At 42.5% G+C, this 22,208-nt stretch overlaps 1 protein-coding gene across 4 annotated transcripts in view; it reads left to right on the forward strand.

Moving 5' to 3' along the window:
• The window catches only part of zgc:158464 (uncharacterized protein LOC791139 homolog), a 109,785-nt gene that overhangs the window by 61,217 nt on the left and 26,360 nt on the right, over positions 1-22,208 (forward strand). For 3 of the 4 annotated variants that reach the window (XM_037746982.1, XM_037746971.1, XM_037747002.1), the window contains exon 3: positions 15,853-16,071. In XM_037746982.1, coding sequence (XP_037602910.1) covers positions 15,853-16,071 — 219 coding nt within the window. Of the gene's footprint in view, positions 1-15,852; positions 16,072-16,914; positions 17,014-22,208 lie in introns of all 4 variants that reach the window. The other variant, XM_037746992.1, reaches the window with a different exon arrangement.

The following is a 22,208-nucleotide window of genomic DNA, read 5'->3' on the forward strand; positions in this document are numbered from 1 at the left end:
ACTTGGGCTATAAAAGTTGGTGGCATGCTGACGGGTGTTTGGCAGAGGTTCCCGAGCGACTAGCGGTGCTGCTGCTGCTGTTGCTGCTGGCGAGGTTAGCGGAGAAGCCCACGTGGCGCGCTGCAGCCACATGTCTGGGGCCCAGCCAACAGAGAGGCGTCATAAAACTCAGGTATGCGGCCTTGCACACTAGACACTGACATAGTATTATTACTGTGTAATCCTTGTTCAGCTACGAGCACTAATAAAGGCAGCTGTGTTTGTCTTTCTTTGATCGTATCTGATAGTTTATTTTTTTTTACTTAATTTTTACAACTTTTTTCCACAGTGTTTTCCACATTTTTTAGGATATTATTTTTATTACTATTATTATTATTATTATTATTATTATTATTATTATTATTAGTGCAAGTCATTTTGCCCAACACAATCATATGCATATTAAGTTATTGATGTAAGACATCGATGAGTATTGCAGATGTTAACATTTTCACATATGTGACAAACATGAGTGACAAAAAATCTATAGTATATTTCAATATAATGCTATCCAAAGGGAACAGTAGTGTAAATAATTAGTATAGAGCTGCAACGATTAATCAATTAATCGGTTAGTTGTCAACTATTGAATTAATCTCCAACTATTTTGATAATCGAGTAATAGGTTCGACTCATTTTTTAAGTCAAAATTCTCTGATTCCAGATTCTTAAATGTCAATCGTCAACCAAACAACTAATCAATTAATCGAGAAAATAATCAACAGGCTAATTGATAATGAAAATAGTCCTTTGTTGCAGCCCTAAAGCACTATTGAAGGAGATAGAAGACCCAAATCAGACTCTGCTGCAGATATATTATATTACCAAAAGCAATCACAGAGATCCGGCCTTCAAAATTAAATATGCTAAAATGCCAACGACTTCTCCATTACGAGCTTATATTGGCATAGCAATGCTTTAACCTGAGGTCACTGTGGAATAAGCCAAAAATCTTTAACACTAATTCCCACACCCCATCAATCAGCAGCCTGTAAACCAGTCCCATTCCTGCAGTGTATAAACTCCTGTATGTAATATCCTGTGTACGAATGGCAGTACAGCAGGAGGCGTTAAAGGATTTGCTCATTAGCCAGTAATAGAACTAGCTTAGTCAAGGTTTACATTGCAGCTTGTTTTTTTCCTGGGTAATCAGTTTTGTTTACAAGAGCTCATTTTCCACAGTTGCACCCTCGGGGTCGATTTGCATTCATTGTTCAGTCTTCTGGAGTTTTTGTTGTGTGGTTGACTCATTAAGGAAAATGAGCTCGCCTTTATGGGACAGCTCTTTGTTGAGTGTGAATAGAGCAAATTTGAAGAAGATTTGAATTAGGAAGTTCATTCAGAGTGGGACTGAACTGATGTTTGAGTTTTTGTTTCAAGCTGTCACGATACACACGCATCGCTAGCAGGATTTGTGTTTTGTTTTATGTCACCGGTAAGCACACATCACTGTGGTAGTTTACTAGTAAATCAGCCTCAGTTGGCAAAACAACATGAATTCACTACAGCGTATAAACGTATTCCTTTCTGCTCAATCGAAGTGACATCCTTTCTTTTTGCTCGCTCGGGTGTTGTGTCTTGTTTACTCCTCAGGGACAGGTGCTCAGCAGTATTGATATGTACGCTCTCCCCATGAATTTTAAAGCCCTTTGATTAACAGGGATCCATGTGAATAGCTAATGAAATTGCAGAAACGCATCCCCTGTAAAAAATTATGCATCATCCCATGCAGGGTTGTCAAATATTGACTTAAATGCCAACAAGGGATCTAGAATTTAGATTTTGATACTGTATGACAAACCAATCAAATAGCTTATGAAAGCAATGAAATGTCAGGGGTACAACAATGTAATAAAATTAAATGAATGACAACAGGAAGGGTTTAATGAAAACAAAATTCAATAGATGCCTGCTGCAATATTTATGACAGGTTTATAGCCAGTGAACAAATGGGAGATAATAATCAGCATGAGCAGGATATCCTAGAAAAACAATATGCTGAAACCTGTTTTTGCTACCCCATTTGCAACGATTTTTCGTTACATGTTGATTTTTTTGACAGATAAATAAAATTTGGCAATATAAAACAATCTTCTAAAAGATGGTTTGAAGGTTTTCTACAGAAACACTTGCAGTATAAAGGCTTTCTTGTGAGGCCAACACTTTTTGGCTTGTGCCCTTCCATCAGGGTCATCAGGATGACCTCTTCAGACTATTTCCCCTCTCCGTGCACCTTGGAAGTGGGTAAAGTTGAGCCAGAACTCTACATATCATACCATGTCCTCAGAGCCACAATGGTGCAGAAGAAAATAATGCAAATGACCATCTGCTACTGTGTTCGTTCTTCCAGTCTGTATAAGGAGGACAGGTCTGCACTCAACTGCACCTGCGTGGAGCCTGGTTAGCATATTTGTGCCAACTGGTTGGCATGTGGGTGAGACACATGGAAATGAGGGGAGAATGTATAAGGACTTTTTATGTTCTCTGTTTCACTGACAGTGAAGTAACATCTCTCTCTGACGTCCTGTTTTTGTTTAGATTAATGTGATTTGGTTGCAAAGACAAATGCAGATGCATGTTTGCTTGCACCCAATCTAAGAACCCATCGGTTATCGGTCTGACGACAGATAAGCCTCTGGGGGCAAGGGGCTATATTTCTTGGGTTCTGGTGTAGCCAGCAGATATCCAGGCCAAGACTTGCTTTTCCGTGCACTGCTCATTGTTTATAGTCCGATTGGCAACTTGAGATGCGAGACTGAAGTTGGAGTTGAGAGACGATGTCTATGACCGGACTGTTTCACAAGTAGCCAGTTTACAAGCTAATTTTAAACAAATAAAAAGCTAGTGGGTTCCGATAGATTGCATTTCGGCCGATGAATTCTGCCCCTCTTGCTCTTTACATGGACTGTTCCCTGCATTCAACCAAAGCCTGCTTGAACCTGATTGGTCAGTACTACTCAGTCTACAAACGGAAACCAGAACGTTTCCGATACCAAAACCTTGTACTGTTGCCTACAGATTCTACATGTGAATCCAGAATCTGTTTATAGAGTTTAGCTTGCACCCATCAGAGTATTTAATGGCCTTCATATTATATCTGCTTACCTTAGTTTCATTATGCCTCCGCGCAGGCAACAGCCATGGCCGGAATTTCTTTAAATTTTGCACAAACGTTCGCTTGGCCTCAAGCATGAACTGATTTGATTTTGGTCGTCAAAGGTCAAGATCCCTGTGACTACACGTCCGTCTCATTCTCGTGATATCTCAGGAACGCTTTGATCAAATTTTTCAAATTTGGCACAAACGTCCACTTGGACACAAGGATGAAGTGATTCGATTTTGGTGGTCAAAGGTCAAAGTCACTGTGACGTTACGTCCGTCGCTTTAGGAATGCCTGGAAGGAATTGTATTACATCTGGCACAAACTTGGACTCAAGGATGAACTGATAAGAATTTGGTGGTCAAAGGTCACTGTGATTTCACCAAACACGTTTTTAGCCATAACTCTAGTATTCATATGCTAATTTTGACTATTTCACACAAATGTCTAACAGGATAAAAATTATGACGTGATGACATTTTGGACAGACATGGATGTAAACTGCAACTCGACTGGATGGTGGAGGCATACAACCGCGAGGCGGTAATTCTGGTTCATAAAGTTGTGGCGTCACAGCTAGGTCATATTTCATGTGCCTCCCCTGCACCGCTCCGTCTGCCCTGTCAGAGTGAATCAGGTAGGACAGAGCTGAGAGGTCCGACTGGACTCCAGGAGCTTCTCTCCGGGCTGTCGGATGTCTGATCTAATGGAGGCTGAAGAGGAAAGACAGCTCACACACACAGAACTTTAGACTTTGAGTCCTCTGCAGCTCACTGTGTACAGTAGAGATACACAGAGACAGGGATCAGAGTGGGCAGACATTGTTTAGACAGAGCAGAAGAGGGGTGAAGTGTATCATATTCATCATTATGCATGACTAAGGCTTTTTAATGTTGTGCACATGAAGCTACGCTGGAGTAAACAACAATGCTGCCTCAAGCTGTAGCCAGACACTTGTACAATAGGTTTTAATTAGACTCTGGCTAATTGCAGTGTCTCATATCTGATAGTCCGACTGGAGGCAGTGGACGTAAGTCCTTGACTAATGTAGTGCTGCATTGCGTGCATGTGTGAGGAACATAAAACATGAAAACCAAATGAACATTATCCAGTCTCACAATATGGAGTTGGAGCCGCTTGTCTGGCTGCATATTCAGGCACAAGCTGAATAAAATGTTGCATTAAGGTACATGGTGTGTCATGGCCAACAAAAAACGAATCATTCAGCACCAGAGAAAAGCATGATTTTCAAAACACTGTTAAGTCCTTCATTCGTTATATTGATATTTCCATAAAGAAGGTCCAGTCTATAGAAATTAAAACAATCTGTGAGCCAAGGACACACTACGTCTTCTACCATTTTAAAAGTGTATTTTAACTCAGATGTACACAACCGCTCACAGAAATCACTGACTCAACAACACCTTTGTAAAACATCCAGCTGAGGCTCAACCTCTCCTGTGGTCAGTGTTTCCCATTGTTTAATCTGTTTGCGGTCATGTTGTGTTTTATTCGCTCGGGTGACGAGGATCAGGTCACACACAGTCGTGTAAACACTGTTAGCAGCTTACCGTGCTAATCCACCCTTACTGTATTTACCTTCTCCGCGTATCGTCATGTGGGGAGCGCCCTACCAAGAGGCTGCTGCACTCATCTGAAGGTCAAAACAGCACACGTAGAAAAAGAGCGAGGTCACTGCTGTGTAACTATTTACATTGCCAGAGCCCTGCTAATGCACGTTTCCCCGAGGACGTGCGCGTCCTGTGGACTGGAAGGATTGGTAAACAGGTCACAATGCTGCTCCAGCATAAGTAGCCTTCTCGGATAAAGGGAACAAATCAATACCAAGCATCCCAGCGTCTCCCTATCTGCCTCCCTTTTAGCCCGAAGATGCAACTGCTTTTTCTGTTCTCTGTTTTTTTTGACATAATGAATATTTATGCATCTCTGTTGAACTCGTTACACTATCTTTTTCAATTTGCCGCAGTTTCATCCTCATTTTATGTTTGATAATGAGCCTGGACTTTGAAGTTCAGGAAAAGTATGAGTGGCGTTATGCTTTATTTTTTAAGTGCTCTGGGGGTGTATTTGTAAGAGCCTCTAGAGTGTAGACTAGCTGGCGTATTACAAATTGTAAAACCGAGGTCATACACAGTTCAGGTTGTGTAATGTTGCCAGAAGAAAAGATTTGCTGCCGTCCTCTGTTTGTAACCCAGTTTGTGAGTAAAATATGTCAGCGTTCCAACACGCATCCATCTCCGCTAATGAGAGACAGCCCAAGGAGAGCACAGTGACTGTCAGCTCAGCTCAGCGCGGAGGTGATGGAACTTAATTTCCCGCCGATTTCTCGGCTGCGGCTTCTGTCTGCATTGTTGTGCTGCGGGGAGAGATTATCAGATTATCACACAATAAGGAAAAAACGTCGAAAAAATGGGGATAAAAAGTATGAGAGTCTTCCTGCTCGCCGCAAGGCGGGCGCCTATTTTAAGTGTACAGCTGTGTGGTGGCTTTGTTTGAGTCTGAGCTTCGCAGATGGCTGTTGAGGAAAATCGTTGAAGATTGGATGATGTTGTGTTTGTACTGAAGGATCCCAAATTCGATTCCAACCAGGAGCTACTGACTGTTGAATTTTTATTATTAACCAAGACACTGCTTGCTCAGATGTCTGAAAGCTAAAATGCAAATGTCTGTGGTTGCTTTGCTTCATACATACACGACCTCCGTCTGACCCATGTCTGCATAATACCAAAGCTTTTGCTACAGCGCTCCCCTTGTGCCACAAATTGGCGCAATGTCATCTCTCTCTCAATTCTATTCTCTTTCCCACAGAGAAGAGTAGAAGAGCAGTCTTGACATCCCCCGGGGGAATGTGAGCCAGTTGAAGGTTGAAGCAGCAAAGTGGTGGGGGTGCAAGTGGGTCTTTCCCAGAGGCCTATCACCATTAATGGACTATTTCCCCCCTATGGGGTGGGGGGCTTGAAGTGACTATTCATCACAGCCACGTCCACGTGCCATAAGACTCCCCTGCCCCCCTCCCCTGCGACCACACAGGCAGATTAGGCATCACGACAAGAGGCACTCACTGGCACGTCTTTCCTTCCCTTTCTCCTCTCCTCTGTTTATCTCCTCTCCTCTTCCCAGTCCCCCTTCCCAGAACCAATCCCATTCCCATGCTGCGTTCCCCTTCCAGCAGCCATACACAACCTGAACTCTGGGTGCACTCTCCTCTAATCCACCGCCAGTCTTATCTCAGCTCAGGAACAATAGCCACAGAGCGAGCAGCACAGCTCAGAACCGCAGCCTGCAGAAAAATCGCTCCACTCCCACAAGGCTCCAGGACCCTCTGCATCCAACGGCGTCAGCCAAAGCAGCCTGTCACTGCTTCACATTAAGTCCTCCTCGCCGCGTGTCGAGAGAAAGATTCCAGCTCCTGTGTGTTTGACTGTCGTCCAAATGGAATTTCTCTTACTGCGGTGCAATCGACGGGCAACGGCGAATGACTAATCGCATCTGTACTCGTGTCGCCTTGTCATTATGCTGATCTACTGCTTGTCTTTTTGTTTGTTCACTGCGGAGCCGCGAGAATTAGCTGTGGGGGCTATTCTGTGATTCATGTAGGTAGACGGGCACCTTTCCAAGCCGCTGTCCCCATTCATCTCCTATTAATGAGCTTTCACCTCAGTCCTAACGAGCTGTAATTGCGTTTGTGCCCCGCATAGGATCAATGCCACCGTCCGTGCAGTGGCCCTGCAGTGGAAAAGGCATTTACATAGGTGAGGCATCGCCAGTGTTACACAATGAGGCAGCATCAAATCACAGGCAGTCCCTCAACGGTGTTACAACAACCCCATGTTAAACAGCAAATCCAGTTAATTACTCATTACGGGATGCCTGACTTTGTTAATTAGCTATCCTTCAGGAAACTCAATTCCATCTCAAGCTCGTCTGTCTTCAGGACATGACCTCCTGCTGTCTCTGAAAGGTTGAGTTCAACTTCTGTTTTCAGCCACGCCAGTGGCGCGGCTCTAGGGACGGCAATGTCGTCTGTCTGTGGGGGTGAACCCCTGGTCGACAGGTGGGAAATATCTTGACAGCTATGAGACGGATTGCCATGAACTGTGATACGGGATATTCAAGTTTCCTAGAAGATGAATTTAAATGATGTTGGTGATCACCTGACAGCAGGTCAAAGATTTTACTCATCCTGTGAAATATCTCAACATCTACTTGATGGATTGGCTCCAAATTTTGTGAAGACACATCCATGGTTCCAAGATGATGGATGGAATGATGCATTTTTTGTCTTTTTATTGAAATATCTTGGCAACTGTTGGGATGGATTGTCGGGACATTTTGTACAGACATTGAAGGTCTCCATAGCACAAATTCAAAAAATATTCATCCCCTGACCTTTCATCTAGCGCCATCATCACCATCTTTGGTTTGTACCCAAATACCTGCACAACCAATGACATTCCCATTTGCGGACATAAATAAAGTTGAAAGAAAGTTGAAAGGCAACACATACCAGATCCATTCCTTCCGTTCTTACCTTTCACAATAAAAGCCCTAGACATATACATTGCATAACTGTTTACCGGAGGCAAATTCACTCAGAGCATTTCACTCAAAGGAAACTAAAATAGCTTACAGTAGTTTAGGCTATACATCAATTTACCTCAAAGAAATGCCAGACGCTGCTCTCGGTCAATAGGATCCTGGTTTGCGCCTTTGCCTACGCGACTCTATTTAGCGATTAATTTATTCGTCACACTCTCGATGTGTAAAGGCCTTTATGGGGGATTGACGTGTATACAGTATTTAACTGAAAGCCAGCGACACGAGCAGCAGTGATAACACCGAGAACCAAGAAAGCTACATTGAAGTGTTGCCACATGAAAATGATTTTGAAAGCTCCTTCTTATATAATAAAGGTTACTGCACGTACTGTAGAAGCAGAGGTCTGTTAGCGCTGCACCTCACAAGTCACCTAACCGTTATTCTCATCGGTAGTGAGCTTTCAAGTGACGCGTGTTCATTAGCTGCTGGATATGGAGAGCCCTTCACTGCTGTGCACATTTATTATTCTTGCCACTCTCTTCCTTGTGTCTGTGTCTCCCACTCTCTCTTCCCATCACTCTCCTTGACTTCCTGTCGCAGTCTCTTTGTTTATTTCCTCCTCTGTGACAAACTTGCATCACACGCCCTGTCTCTAATTTTCAATTTTTCCCCTCCCTTTTCCTATTCACTCGCTGTCGCTCTTTGTCTCTTTCTTTTTTTCATACATCCCCACAGTCTCCCTCTGACTCTCCCTCTCTCTCTCTCTCTCCATGTCGCTGTTACTTTGTCTGGCTTACTTCCGTCATCACCCGTCTCCCTCTTGTTTTCGGCTTTGTTTATGTCGTCTCCTTAGGCTTACTCTCTTGCTCCAGTAAGGGAATGAATCCATATACATGTCAGCGTGTTGTGGAAGACACTCTTCAGCTTCTGTTCCCTCAGGCCATCTGGGGCAAATTTACTCACACAAGAGTGTGCACACACCCACACAGGCATGCCTTCACTCGGATATTACATGTGACTGACTGCACAATCTTTAGCTTTTTTAACTTCTTGATTTTCTGTTTTTATATCCTGTACGTGAGCAAATGGATACACTTTTGTGGCTTGTTTGAAATACGGTTAAGATAGATTTCCTAGCATTAATTCACAAAGGTGACCCAGCTCAAGTGGCTTTCACTTATGTGTCATTTATCTGTCAAAAAGTATGGCTTCCAGCAGAAACAGAAAGGCATTTATAAGAAAGCGCAAACCAAAAATAGTGCGGCGAAACCCAAAAATACTCTCCTCCCTGGGCCAAGCATGAATAGACCGTCTGAGCTTTGGCATCCAGGCTTCCCAAAAGTATATGTGTATGTGTGACAGGCAGGCAGAGGCCTCGGAGTGTACCCACCGCAAGCTTGGCACAGTGTGAGCCAGGAGGAAGAAGGAGACGGAGAGAACAAAGGCAGGGCTGCTTTTGTTCTGTCTGCAGGAGGCTGATGGAAACGCAGCAGCACACAGACACACACACACACACCCGTGCAGATGGACAAACCTGTCACGTTCACAGAAAGACAGGAGCAAAGCTTATTGATTGCAGACACTTTACAAATTGTCTCTAAATATCAAATCAAGTAAAGAATGTTGGGAAAAAAAAGACGTATGACAGAAGCACACATGCACATTTTTTTCCTTTTGTCTTTGCCGCTTTTGTTCCTTCAAAACACTATGAGACGTGAAAATGAAATCAAATTTGGGGTGAGATGTGAGCACAAAGCTGACAGGGTTGTTTTGTCTTTGCTTATTGTAACTATTCCCTCAGAGGTGCTTTTGGGGAACAGTCTGCGGCGAGAGCCTCCTCTCAGCTCCGCTCACTAAGCGGAATGACACTCAACAGCAGGCCGCCACGGGTCAAGGAGCAAACACCTTCACTTGTCAGCCAGCTCTCTGACTGACACACAATACCTGTGGTGGGTGGCCCCCGATATAGCTCAAATCTCTCACTGCCGCCGCGAGATCGACCCTGTTCGCTCTTCACAGACCTGGGCAATCAAACAGAATGAAATCAAAGCTGCAGAAAAGTCTCACCGCGACGTGTGAGCCCTGCTGCGGCGGCTTTGTTAATCAACCCTGTAGCCTTCTTAAACGTGTGTCTTTTGTCATGGAACATGCTTGGCTGGGCCGTCACAGATGGATACGTTTACAAAAATACATTTTAGCATTCATGAGCAGCTCTAAAGCAAGGCATGAGTTTACTAGTAATGAATGTGTGTGAATCAGAAAGCATCTGCTACGTCATTTATCTGTTATGAAACATTGAACTGTGCGGAGTATTTTAATGCAGTGGTTCCCAACCTGGGGTCCAGGCACCCCTTAGGGGGGGCGCCAAAGATCGCAGGGGTTGCACCAGGATTTGTCAGCTCTGAGGTTGTCAAAATTAGATTTGCACATGTATAACTAAAATCATAATAATACACTTACTTGATCATTTATACAAAAGTCTGTATGTAAAACTATTTAAATATATATTTTTTGCTACTTAGTAGACCACATTCTGTTTAAACCCAGTATTTTTGCAGATAAAGATCAGGCTAATATTATTAATATTACACTATTTGTAGAATTAGATTCTACTGGTGGCTGTGTATGATTGCTTACGACTCCTGCGATCCAAATATTTCCAATAACTCATTCAAGAGAGTTGATTTAATTAAAAAAAATGATTTAATGCACTGATACACCTAATTCAAATTGAGGGTTTTCTTCGAGGATTTGTAAATATTAGGTGATGTCAGAAAATATGGGGGGAGGGGGGCTCAGCTTTTCTTAGATACAAGTAAATACAAGAAAATAGGCTGGGAACCACTGTTTTAATTTATACTTAGTTACCCATTTTCTCATGGGTATTTGTTCATATTCTTCCGATGGAGGCCCCCTGCAGAGATCCACCTTGCTGTTAACCGATAATAGCTACACAGGTTCAGGTTTCCTTTAAGAGTGACTTAGCTCGAGCAGCAGGCAGAGCAAATCCTTGAAGCCTCTGTATTTTCTGCCCATTGTTTTCCTGGGGTGTAAAGTCAATCGCATTTAATCCTTCACTAGTGCACAAGAGATCCCCTCAATCAAATCCAGATATTCACTGTGCCTCTCTCTCTGCAAGCGCTTCACAGCGGCAGCAAATTCTCTCTGGCTCAGTAGGAGTGGGTGGGCGGCAGTCAACCAGAGAGAAGCAGATAAATGTGTTTTCCCTTTACATATCTGAAGCTTTAGCCTCGCAATAAAAGCGCAGTTAGGCAGTTGTTTGCTACTTTCTTCGCAAATGCAATCACTTTTACTGGTTGGCAATAATGGAGGAGGAGGACGAGTATAAGATGGGAGTGGTCTGGATGACGAGGGCTCGGTCAGTCCTTTATTTGCGGCAGGATGCGGCTGCCAGGTTGGTCGCCGTTAATGTTTTTTTGATTTAATCCAGAGCTTTCTGCCTGCCCATGCACTGCCATGATAAAATACCCAGAGGGCTCCTATTGTAGTAAGTGGAACAGGAGCCCCCCTGGATTTATTGCAAGGAACATGTCCCCCTCTCTTCCATAGGATTAATCTCTCTAGTTCATGAAACAGAGAGAAGGACGATAACAAAGACTGGATCTGTCACTTCACTTTCAAAGCTTAGCGCTTCTCCTCACTGCTTCTGATTGTTAGCTCGCGTGTGGAAACCTACATTCAACTGAGTGGCGCTTGCTTTACAGTTGAGCTTTTATGACAGTCAGTATCCGTGTCTTTCCTCATTAGGAAAAAAATGGTTTGTAGCAAATATGCAGCTGTTTGGTTCTCAGCAGCATGCTCTTCTGTCCCCCCCCTACCACACACACATCTTTTTTAGTGGCACTAAACAGATGGTTGTGGTCAGTGCTGCTGCTGCCGCTACATGACTGCTGAAACCCTGTGGAGTGTGGCACACTTTCTAGATGTTTAATTGTTTCTTAAAATACTTGTAGCACTCCAAACTTTGGAGCAACAGCACATTCTTTGTAGCTGCATAAATGGTCTTGAAATATCTCCTTTTCTTCACCTTATAAGATACTGGGGAAAATAAAATGTTGTAAGCTTTTCGGGGGTATGAAGGCCGAAGTAGGTGAGGGAGAAAAAACACAAGAGAGGAAGTGCAGCATCTGGAAAGGAACTCTGACATCCGGGGAGGGGGGAGGTACATCAAGGCAGGGTGTGGTAACTGACCTCTGACCCTAAACAGAGGGTAGAGGTCAAAGACAAAAAGATAGACTGCAGCTGTGTTGCAACATGCAACCCCACCGCCATGCCAATCACTGTAATTTGCCTCGACAGATGTGTCCCCACCCAGCTTACCAAGCATGCCTTAACAGGAGCTGACAGAGAGAAAGAAAAGAGTGGAGGATTGAAGGAAACAAGGAAGGAAGGAAGGGAGGTTTGAAGGAAGAAAAAAATTAAAAAAAGACAGTGGGAAGAAGGTGAATAGGGCTCCTATCTGCACACACAAGGCATCATTCCTGGGAGCTAGAGGGGAGTCTCAATCCACCGCAGCAGTTTATCGAAGGCAACGCGCCTCCAATTAAAGGGTTCTTCCCACAAGATTTACTCACCACCCCACTAGTAATACCCTCCTCCCACCCCACTCTCTGCTTCCACCCTCTTCCAGAGCTATTTGCTCTTCTGCAGGGGAGGTACGACCTAATCATGCCAGGATCTCGTAATACCAGGTCTTTTAACTGCTAGATCAAAGAGTGCGAGTTTGCCTAATGCGGGATTGCGCTGAGATACGGGACCTGGCAGCCCTCACCACCCTCCAACCCTCCGCTCCCACCACCTCCACCACCACCACCGGCGGGTAGCTCCATTAGGCTCAACGCATTGCTCATTTTTCCGCAAGAGCTCCCTTGGGCTAAGAGGCAATTATGCAGTAGTATGGCATAATATTTCATTCTCTTCACATTGCATTACTCTATGGTGGTGCTGGCCACTAACAGCTTCATGTGGCCCAGGAGGAAGGGCGCAGGCTGCTAACAACTTCATATGAGTAGAGGGAGATTGGAGAGGGGAGGAGGAGGAGGAGGAGGAGGAGGAAGAAAAGGAAGAACAGGAGAGTTCTCAAGGGCACGATGCTTCATTAGGAGTCCAGGTCTGTTTCACCTCCTTTACATGGAGAATAAAAGGGTGTGCATGCATCCTAGTTTAGGTCAGGTGATGTTGAATAGATTTATAACCTGAATGGAAAAAAACAAAACATGAATATATGCACCGAATTCATGATTCTGAATGTACAGATTTATCCGGAGAAAGTCATATTCAGGCAACAGTTTGAAATTTTTTTTTTTTTTTTAAAACCTGCTGCTTTACTTTCTCAGAAATGTGATTTTCACAGCCTCTTTGAAACGTTTGAGATAAACCCAGCCGCCGTATGAGATTAAATATCTCAAACAGCGGCCAGGCATCCTTCAAGGCAGCGCCTGTCTTATTCATGATTTTATATGTATACAGTTGAAAGTATGGGACACTTCAAAAATCCAACTACAGTCAAACCAGAGATGTGGAAATGTTCCAGGAAGTGTTTACCAGTGCATGTGCTGAGGAGCCTTTCTGCATTGTGTGAAGATTGCACAAGGTGAAAATGCCATTATGGCCTCATTTGTTTTTGCCCAAAACCACTATGATAGATAAAATCCCCACCACATTGAGAGCATTTTGGTCCCAACGATTTCTTTTCTGTCTCTGGTTTGAATCCGTCTTTGGTTAAGTGGCGCCTGCTGCAAAGTAGCTGCTTTTTACTGTAGAGGAAATCTCCTACTTCTCCTACATCTCAGCGTTGTATGAAAATCTTGAGGAATTAAGTATATGCGGATGCATAGGGTGCTCAGTCAGTTGGTCTATCTTTCAGCCCATTCAACACTATAGCCCAGAACATGACATCTTGACAACAATTGCACAGATTGCCAGGAGGAAGGCCCTTTTTCTAACAGCACCCTCAGGGCAAACATTTCTAGCCTCACCACTGCTTAGGCTCTAAGAATGGCAGAGTCACCAGTAGAGCGTTTGTAGATCTTAACACTCTAGTTTTATGTTGGGTTTTAATGAACATCGTAGCCTTTAGGCACTGCTAGAGGGGTTTTAGTTAGTTACTTTGCATGCATTGATTTTGGAGAAAATCGTATTGATATAAAATAAATATAGTTTTGCATAATGATACTCAGTGTTCAATTTTAATGTCTCCCAATGTATCATAGTTCACAAGCTAGAATATTGACACTGAGTTAAAAGGAAATCTGGGGATTTAGGCCACTATTTGTTACAACATAATATGTTATCTTGATTTTATGAAAACACTAATACTAGTACTAAAATGACAGGTGTAAATATATATTCACCAGCTATTGGTTAAAGAGACTTAGATTAAATGTTGAGCATGGTGTTCATAGTTTTTTTTTGGGAGGGGGACATGGAGGGAATGAGGTGAGAAAGGAAATAGGTGCTTTCTCTTCATCTCTGTCCTGACAGAGCAGGTATGTGCAGCCCAGGGCAACGCTGCTCAGTGTGATTTTGCTGCTGTACTCAGGGAGGTTACACTGTGTGCTTTTGCAGGTGCTCAGGCCCCCCTCCTCTACTCCCCTTACTGTATTTCAACACTCTCTTCTGCTTCCCACTTCTGTCATCAGTTCAGCAACACAAAACTGTCACCATCATTGCCGTCACGCACACATCCTATCAACATGCAGATGTTTTTTCTTCCTGACCATCGCTGGTGGGAGATTAACACTTGAGAGATATAAAGTGAGGGTGAGAGATGCCCAGGATGCCTTCATGTTAGTGAGAGGCCTGTGGACCTGTGAACTCAGTTCATGCAGCATCTGTAGCCATCTTATGTCATCATTAAGTCTTGCAATAGGGCGCTGCAGGAATGAGTCCTAAAACCCAGAAATGAGTTAGCATTTTAGGACTTCAGGTTCCGTCGTCTGGAAGTAAATGGGTTTTTAGTTAAATGCCGGAAATAAGGTCTGTGGTTGACACAAGCTTAAGAGATTTTAACGTTTTGTTCTACGATATGAAATATATCAATAAATACCCCACTCTTGAATTTTGAAGCCTTTATGTGTCTTTAAAAAGGCAGTTGCTAACAAGTGGCTAAATGAGACTACTAAACATCATCGTGTAACGTGTTCATGCAACCGTGGTGTAGTTTGTTTATAGCCTATTGTTAGTTTTTTACATGTACACAAAATTAAAATAAAAGTGGTGTTCATTTGTGGAGATCGATTGCCAAACATAACTTGTAAGTATAATTAACGTGAGTTCGCCGCTGAGCTTATTTTCTGCAATAATCTAAAATCCACTGGAAAAATTGTTTTTTTGTCGTGGGAACCCAGGGCGATACTAACTTTATGGTTGGCCTACAAAAATATACGTCATCCCTGCAGCACTCTATGCCTTGCTATCTGTTGTTAGTATGCATTTAGGCTACAGTTTGGTTGCGATGCATCCAGCTACCTTATAAGAAACAAACTTGAGGTCCCCCAGGTCAAGTTTTTGTCCCAGGTCACGTTTTCATTGAGGCAGTGCAGCATTGGGCAACTTTTGGACAACTTCATTGGACGATTGTTTTCCTCAGCACCAGAACTTGCCAACATAATTTAGCAATTTAGTAGTTTTTTTTTTTTTTAACCTTGTGTCTCCTTTTTGCTCGCTGTCTGTTTATTCCACAATGCCCAGAAATTGTTGATTACCAGCCGTAACAACTGACAGGGTTGCTGGGCGTACAGCTGCTTTCTCATTTTAAGATAGCACAAAGTAAGTAAACTCTTTAGCCTGATAGGGAATGTTATTAGTGCCCTTTAGCCTGCAGACTGTCATTGGCTGTGAATTCAGCAATATAACAGCAAGAATGTGAGAGTAGCTGAAGCTGTGAATTTGAGGCTATTTTGTCTCCCAGTCAAATCGGTTGAAATATCACTACATCATATGTTATACAAGAAATGTGCAAGTCAGGCTTATACAAAACGTGTTGCTTTATTGTTTTGTAAGTGCACCTACTGTCATAAATCCTCGTTTTTCGTATGCTGACGGTGTTCTGCCCCACGGAGCCGTTTTCGTCTATAAAGTTTTATTACAGAAAGCCAGCATTAACGACCAGTCTTTCTCCTTGTTTGTAGAAATACGATCCGGTGGGCGAGGAACTAAGGATGGATCGGCGAGGCAGCTGCCCCTGTATGACACGCCGTACGAGCCGTCCGAGAACGGTGGCGACTCGGACCCTGAACGCTCGCGCTGCCCCAGAGAGAGCCGGCTGCCCCAGGATGACGAGCGACCCCCTGAGGAGTATGACCAGCCCTGGGAGTGGAAGAAAGAGAGGATTTCCAAAGCCTTTGCAGGTACGACAGTAACCACCAACATGATATATGACAAAAGGAGAAATAGCTAAAACAAATCGGTAACATACTGCATGAGTTTTGTGGGAAAAAAACACAACCTTCACGCTTTGCTCTTTCTTGCAGAATCATTATAGAAGTACTTCTTGAATCAGACAGAAAACAAGCTTACTTTATCCTAATCCAATGATATTTTAACCTCAACTTTCTGTTAGTCCTAATGTCAAAAGCTCAGACAGTGAATCAGACCATGTTAACTAATACAGTTTAGAGATGACTACATTTTTGTAAGGGTTGCCTTATTTAAATTTCAAGCTTTTAACACAATAAAATCTGAAACTGTTTCTCTTCTGCTTTACTAACCCAGGTGTCTGCTTTTCCAGCTCTAACAAGTTTGTTGTTGGCTTCTGTCAGGTTGTGCGGGTCCTGCTGCTGCTTTAAACTCTGTTAACGCTTCTTTTTTCCCCTCCTCTGTCAAAGCACCCGCTAAGTTCACTTGCAGGTGTCCAGTCTACTGTTTGCTGTTTTGATCCAACTGCTGCCTGTTTAAGCTTAAGATTATACCTATGCTGCTCAAGGGGAGGGGGCATGATTGGGTGTGCAGGTGCATGTAGGTGCAGGTAGTCACTGTGATTTGAGAGCTTGAGCATGGCTAACACAGCCATAACATCAAACAGGGCTGTTCCTGGAAAGAATACGGCTTCGGAATATAAATGATGCACCCCAATTTTAAAAATACAAGACCAAGCCTTTTAACTGATGTAATAAAAGAAAATCAGCAACCCATGACTCTATTTTTCATCGCCCCTTTTCTCTTTATATTTTTTCTTTTTTATCCTTGAACAGCTCTGCTTTGTTATGACTGCATTAGCTACGAGGGTTCTGTAAGTGGCACTGGATCAGGTCCCCCCGGAGGAAAGGACTGCACCTCTAAATCCCTCACAGGTACCATTGGAGACGGGGCTGGGGAGGGTCTCTTGTCTGTCTGTCTGTGTGTTCATCTTAGACTTTGATGCTTGAAACTTATGGGTTGCACTGAATCTTTCGGTTTGGGATGTATTTCTTACTTAAATCCTCAGCACACAGGCTAAAAATGTCCTCAATAATTAATATTATAAGCATGTTTTTGGGGTTCTCAGTGAGTGTAAGATTTGGTTAAAGCTGCAGTGGGTAGAATTGGAGCAAATGTGATTAAAAAAACGTTATTTTTATAAAACGGTCACTATATCCTGACCGTAGTGCATGAGACAGGTAATCTGAAAAAAATCATGTGCCTCTGTGTCCTCCGGTTCTCCTAATGGCATCTGTAAGATTTCACAGACTGGAGGAAAACCACCAATCAGAGCCGAGCTGGAGCCTGCCGTCTCTGAGCAGCTGTCAATCACTCACAAACTCCGATCAAACGGTCAAACTAGACAGCGCTGATCAAATATGAATCTATATTCTGTTACTGTAATACCAGTCGGAGCACAGCCAATAGGAACGCTCTCTTTGAAATGACCTGTGATTGGCCAAAGTCTTCCGTAGAGTTTCTAAAGCCTGAAAACAGAGCCATGAGGAGGTGCAGAAGTCTAGTTATCTCTCAGAACACTTGAATTACAATATGCTGAAAGGTTATCATGGAATTTTTGCCCAATTATGTCAAAAACATTCAGCCTGCTGCAGGTCTAACACTGCAAAAATGGTCATGTGAGCCCTAAAGATCAAGTCTACTAGTATGGTGAGAAAAGGTCACCCACTTCAAATGCAAATCATCTTGATTAGAATGACATTATCAGGATGCTACTAGTGTGATTGCCTAGTGCTTGAAGTGGACAAAAAAAAAGGCACAGCCAATACTCTTCAAATCAACCTTTCAGTTCACACATGAGTGCAATAAGTGCAGTACCACTTCATGGTGCTCAGACGTAGGGGTGATGAGGTGATGGGTGTGGACTCCTCCACCTCTAACAGTGCTGTGGAACGAGAATAATTAACACCGCAGTTAGAAAAACACTGACATACTTTATTTACATGTTCTGTACACAACCCTGACTCAGCTCAGTCAGGTTTGTCAGCTCATCAGGATGACTTAACCATCACTGAATGAATCCTTTCTTTTTTTAATTACAGTTGAGTGAAAGAAGCCATTAAAAATATGCATGGCCCGAAGGCTCATTGTGGAATACATTTGGGAAAACAAGTTGCCAAGTTTGTGATTAGTTTTTTGCACTCGGAAGAGTAATTGAGCTTTACCGAAGTGTAATCTCGCAGAGCAAGACGCAATATGAAAATAATGGACATTTTCTTCGTCATGATTTGATTTTCTTTATCAAACTTTTATTTTCATTTCCATCTATTCCTCTTTTAATTCCCCATCTGTTTGCTGTGGGAACACTGCACTGCATTTATGCCATTTCAATAAAGCAAAATTGATTAGAAATAGAGAAGATGCGAGAGAGATTAATCCCCGATGGGTGTTTTGCTGTAGATGGGTAGCTAAAGATGGACTCAGGACTCAGTGAGAGATCTGGAGGCAGATCACAAGATTTAGCATGGCAAAATGAAAGTACACTCTAAAGCACAATTCACATAGAGTTACGATTATAGTCAAAAGTAAGGGACAGTTATGTCAAAGCAGTTTGGGGATATAAATTATTTCTACAACTGTTCTTTCTCTGTGACAGAATGGTGGGAAATATTTGTACATTATTTATAATATATTGCACGACTAAGCTTTAATGTCCGACATTGAAACACGTCTTATACAAAATCCTCAAGCCACTTTCACAGACCGTAAATAATAGAACAAATCAAAGGAAACTATGACAGCAGCCACAGTGAATTCATTTGTATATAAGGACACTTTTTGATTCTCAACTCTTAAACTTTTTGTTCGAGTCAAAATGAAAAATAGATAGCATACATTCGGACTAATTTCCAGCTGGCCTATCTTTGCATAAGGGATGCCAAAGTTAACACGATAATAATGCGTCAAAGCTAATTTGTTTTAACGCCACTAATTTCTTTAATGCAGTAACACAACTTAAAACCTAAGGAATTCATTGGCACCAACCATGTCATGCTTGCTTGTCGCAAATGAGGCTCAATAACGCTCCAAACTTATGCTAAACCTCCTATGCTTGACCTCTGACCTCAAGATATGTGAATGACAACGTGTTCTATGGGTACCCACGAGTCTCCCCTTTACAGACATGCCCACTTTATGATAATCACATGCAGTTTGGGGCAAGTCATAGTCAAGTCAACACACTGACACACTGACAGCTGTTGTGGCCTGTTGGGCTTGAGTTTGCCATGTTCTATATATTTTTTATGCTAAATGCAGTACCCGTGAGGGTTTCTGGACAATATTTGTCATCATTTTGTGTTGTTAATTGATTTCCAATAATGAATAAATACATACATTTGCATAAAGCAAGCATATTTGCCCACTCCCATGTTGATAAGAGTATTAATTACTTGACAAATCTCCTTTTAAGGTGCATTTTGAACAGATAAAAAAGGTGTGATTAATTTGGGTTTAATCGACAATCATGTGATTAATCGTGATTAAATACTTTAATCGATTGACAGCCATATGTAGATGTTAACGTTACAATGATAGTTCTGTTTTAGGGTCATTTTCTTTCTGTTTAACATTACTTAGTAGCTCGCTGACGAGGTGAGCCATACTGACAGCGGCAGCAGTAGTAGAGTGTAGAGAGACAGATATAGTGCTGAACTGAACTTCATTGCAGTATATAATATGTTTAAGTGTGTGTAAAGTCTCTTATGTGGCATTACATGGTAAGCAAGCTCATCAATCTCATTTGTGGGAGAAGAAAAAGAGGCTTGAGGGAGTATTTAGTGCGTACCTGCAGGTGATGAGCGTACCACTCTGCACCAACCTACTCTACATCCCCACTTAAAGAGTGTATCACCACTCCAAACACATGCACAGACTTTAAAACTCAGTAATATGGTAAATTACATGTTCAGATGGACACAGTTCTGACAGGCTCAAACTCGGTATGCACATGCAAACCTGCAAAAAAATGCAAATGTCTATTCTTTTATCATCTTTCTATGTTTTCCTAATGTTTTCGTCACTTCATTTCTGTTTCCTGTTTACTTCTGTGCATTCTAGGCACTGAGGTCTTCATAGGAGTCACGCTGTTCTGCCTCTGTCAGTGATTAGTTGAATAAGGGATGCTGCATTCTTAATCACTTTCCTCTCCCTCATTATTTTTCTGTCAAGCAGCACTCAGAAGAGTTTGTATAGGGCGCTATTGACTAACACATCCCTCTTTCAACTCCCCCTTTCGCATACAGCGTCCCTCTTTTGATGATGATTAATTTAATTTCCATTGGATGTCAGAGTGTTGGCTGGCAATTGGAGAGATAAGTCTTTATGTTGTCTTTCAAAGACGAAAGCTGAAGTCCAAAAAGTCCTTTGATTTATAGCACGCTTTCATTCTGTGTTATGTTTTATTCAGGCAGAAATAATTCCCCACTATTTGGAAGAGAGAAAGAGGAAGAATGATGAGAAAGACGTTTTTGGGACAAGCCTTGTCAATACAGGCTTGTTTGTCTTGCAGGTGTCAGTGTAGACCGGCCTTGGATCCAGACATCAAGGGGCTTAGAGAGAAAGTTTCCCACCTTTCAAGGCTTGAGCATATGTGCCTGAACTGGAGGCTCTGATCTTTGCAGCCAGCTTACCTCCGATGTCAAGAAATTATACACTGCTTCAGTGTTTAAGTCCACTTGTGAGCCAGTTCTTTAGGGCTGTCGATAAGCCCACGTTAGCAGTCATCCCTGTCTCATCCCTCCTCGAGTCCGTTTAGAGCCCGCTGTCAGATTTTACCAGGCTACCCTGGTTCTTGTCCTGGAGTTCCCCATCTTAAACATCTATTCGAACCATTAGGTGCAAGCTGAACAGCTGTTTCACAACACTGAGGTTGACGTATTTTGATCAAATCAATTTTCTAATGCCATAAAAACTTGAAAATCTTTCGTATCTCATTTCTCATAGTGGCAGTGTTGAATTGTCTTGCATCCACACTCAAAGTAGTGTTACTTGGGGTTTATGAAATTTTAGACTGGAGTCATGAGGTCATGGGCTTCACTGTAAGTTAGAGCTTGAGATGTCTGGACATGTTTGCTTAAGTAGTTTTGGAATCCAGCTTGGGATTGGATTTCATGGTTGAGTTTTATATTTTACTTTCTTTAGTTTAACTTGTAACTGGATATTTTTGGTCTCTCAAACCAGGGCCATGTGGGTTTGGTGGTATCAGCATTATCAGATGTACATTTCCTGAACTTTTTTTTAGTTGTTGGAGCCTTCTTTCGGAAAGTTAGTCACTATAGTGTATGGAGAAAAAAACTTGATGTGAATTTGCTTTGGTGCAAATCATAACAATGTATGAATATGTAAATATATTCATGATATATCATATCATAGGAGTGGGCTACCTCTGGGTCTGAAAAGTGAAGCCAATGTGGAAGTGCCTTAAACCTGCATTCTTTCTAATAGCCAGCAGGGGGCGACTCCTCTGGTTGCAAAAATGTGTCTGATTTTATAGAAGTCTATGAGAAAATGAGCCTACTTCTTACTTGTTTTATTACCTCAGTAAACATTGTGAACATGAGTTTTATGGTCTCAATCTCTAGTTTCAAGTCTTCTTCAATACAGCATGATGTTCATTTAGTAAATTATGGTCCTATTTAGAGTCAAATAGACGATAAAGCAGGGTATGCTTTAGGGCATGTCTACCTTGTGATTGACAGGTCACCACCACGGTGTTGTCCGGTCTGGGAGTTGCAGCGTTTCGTCTTACAACTTTAACCCTTTCACAGTGTGTTTTCAGTTCATGAAAATTAATTCTAACTTTTTGGTTGCCTAAAAATGACTTATTCAGGGTTCGGTTGTGCTTAGCTCCATCCTTTCGTGTAACATCTAGTTGCAAAAAACCAAGACAGCGATGGCCAAATACCAAGATGGCGACAGCCAAAATGCCGAACTCGAGGCTTCAAAACGGCAGTCCACAAACCAATGAGCGATGTCACAGTGACTACGTACACTTCTTATATACAGTTTTTTGTATCATATACAGATGATCAAAGAAGATGTAAACATATTACATAAACCAACTCATTGT

This window comes from Sebastes umbrosus, chromosome 2 (genome assembly GCF_015220745.1).
Source record: "Sebastes umbrosus isolate fSebUmb1 chromosome 2, fSebUmb1.pri, whole genome shotgun sequence".
In the NCBI taxonomy this organism is placed as follows: domain Eukaryota; kingdom Metazoa; phylum Chordata; class Actinopteri; order Perciformes; family Sebastidae; genus Sebastes; species Sebastes umbrosus.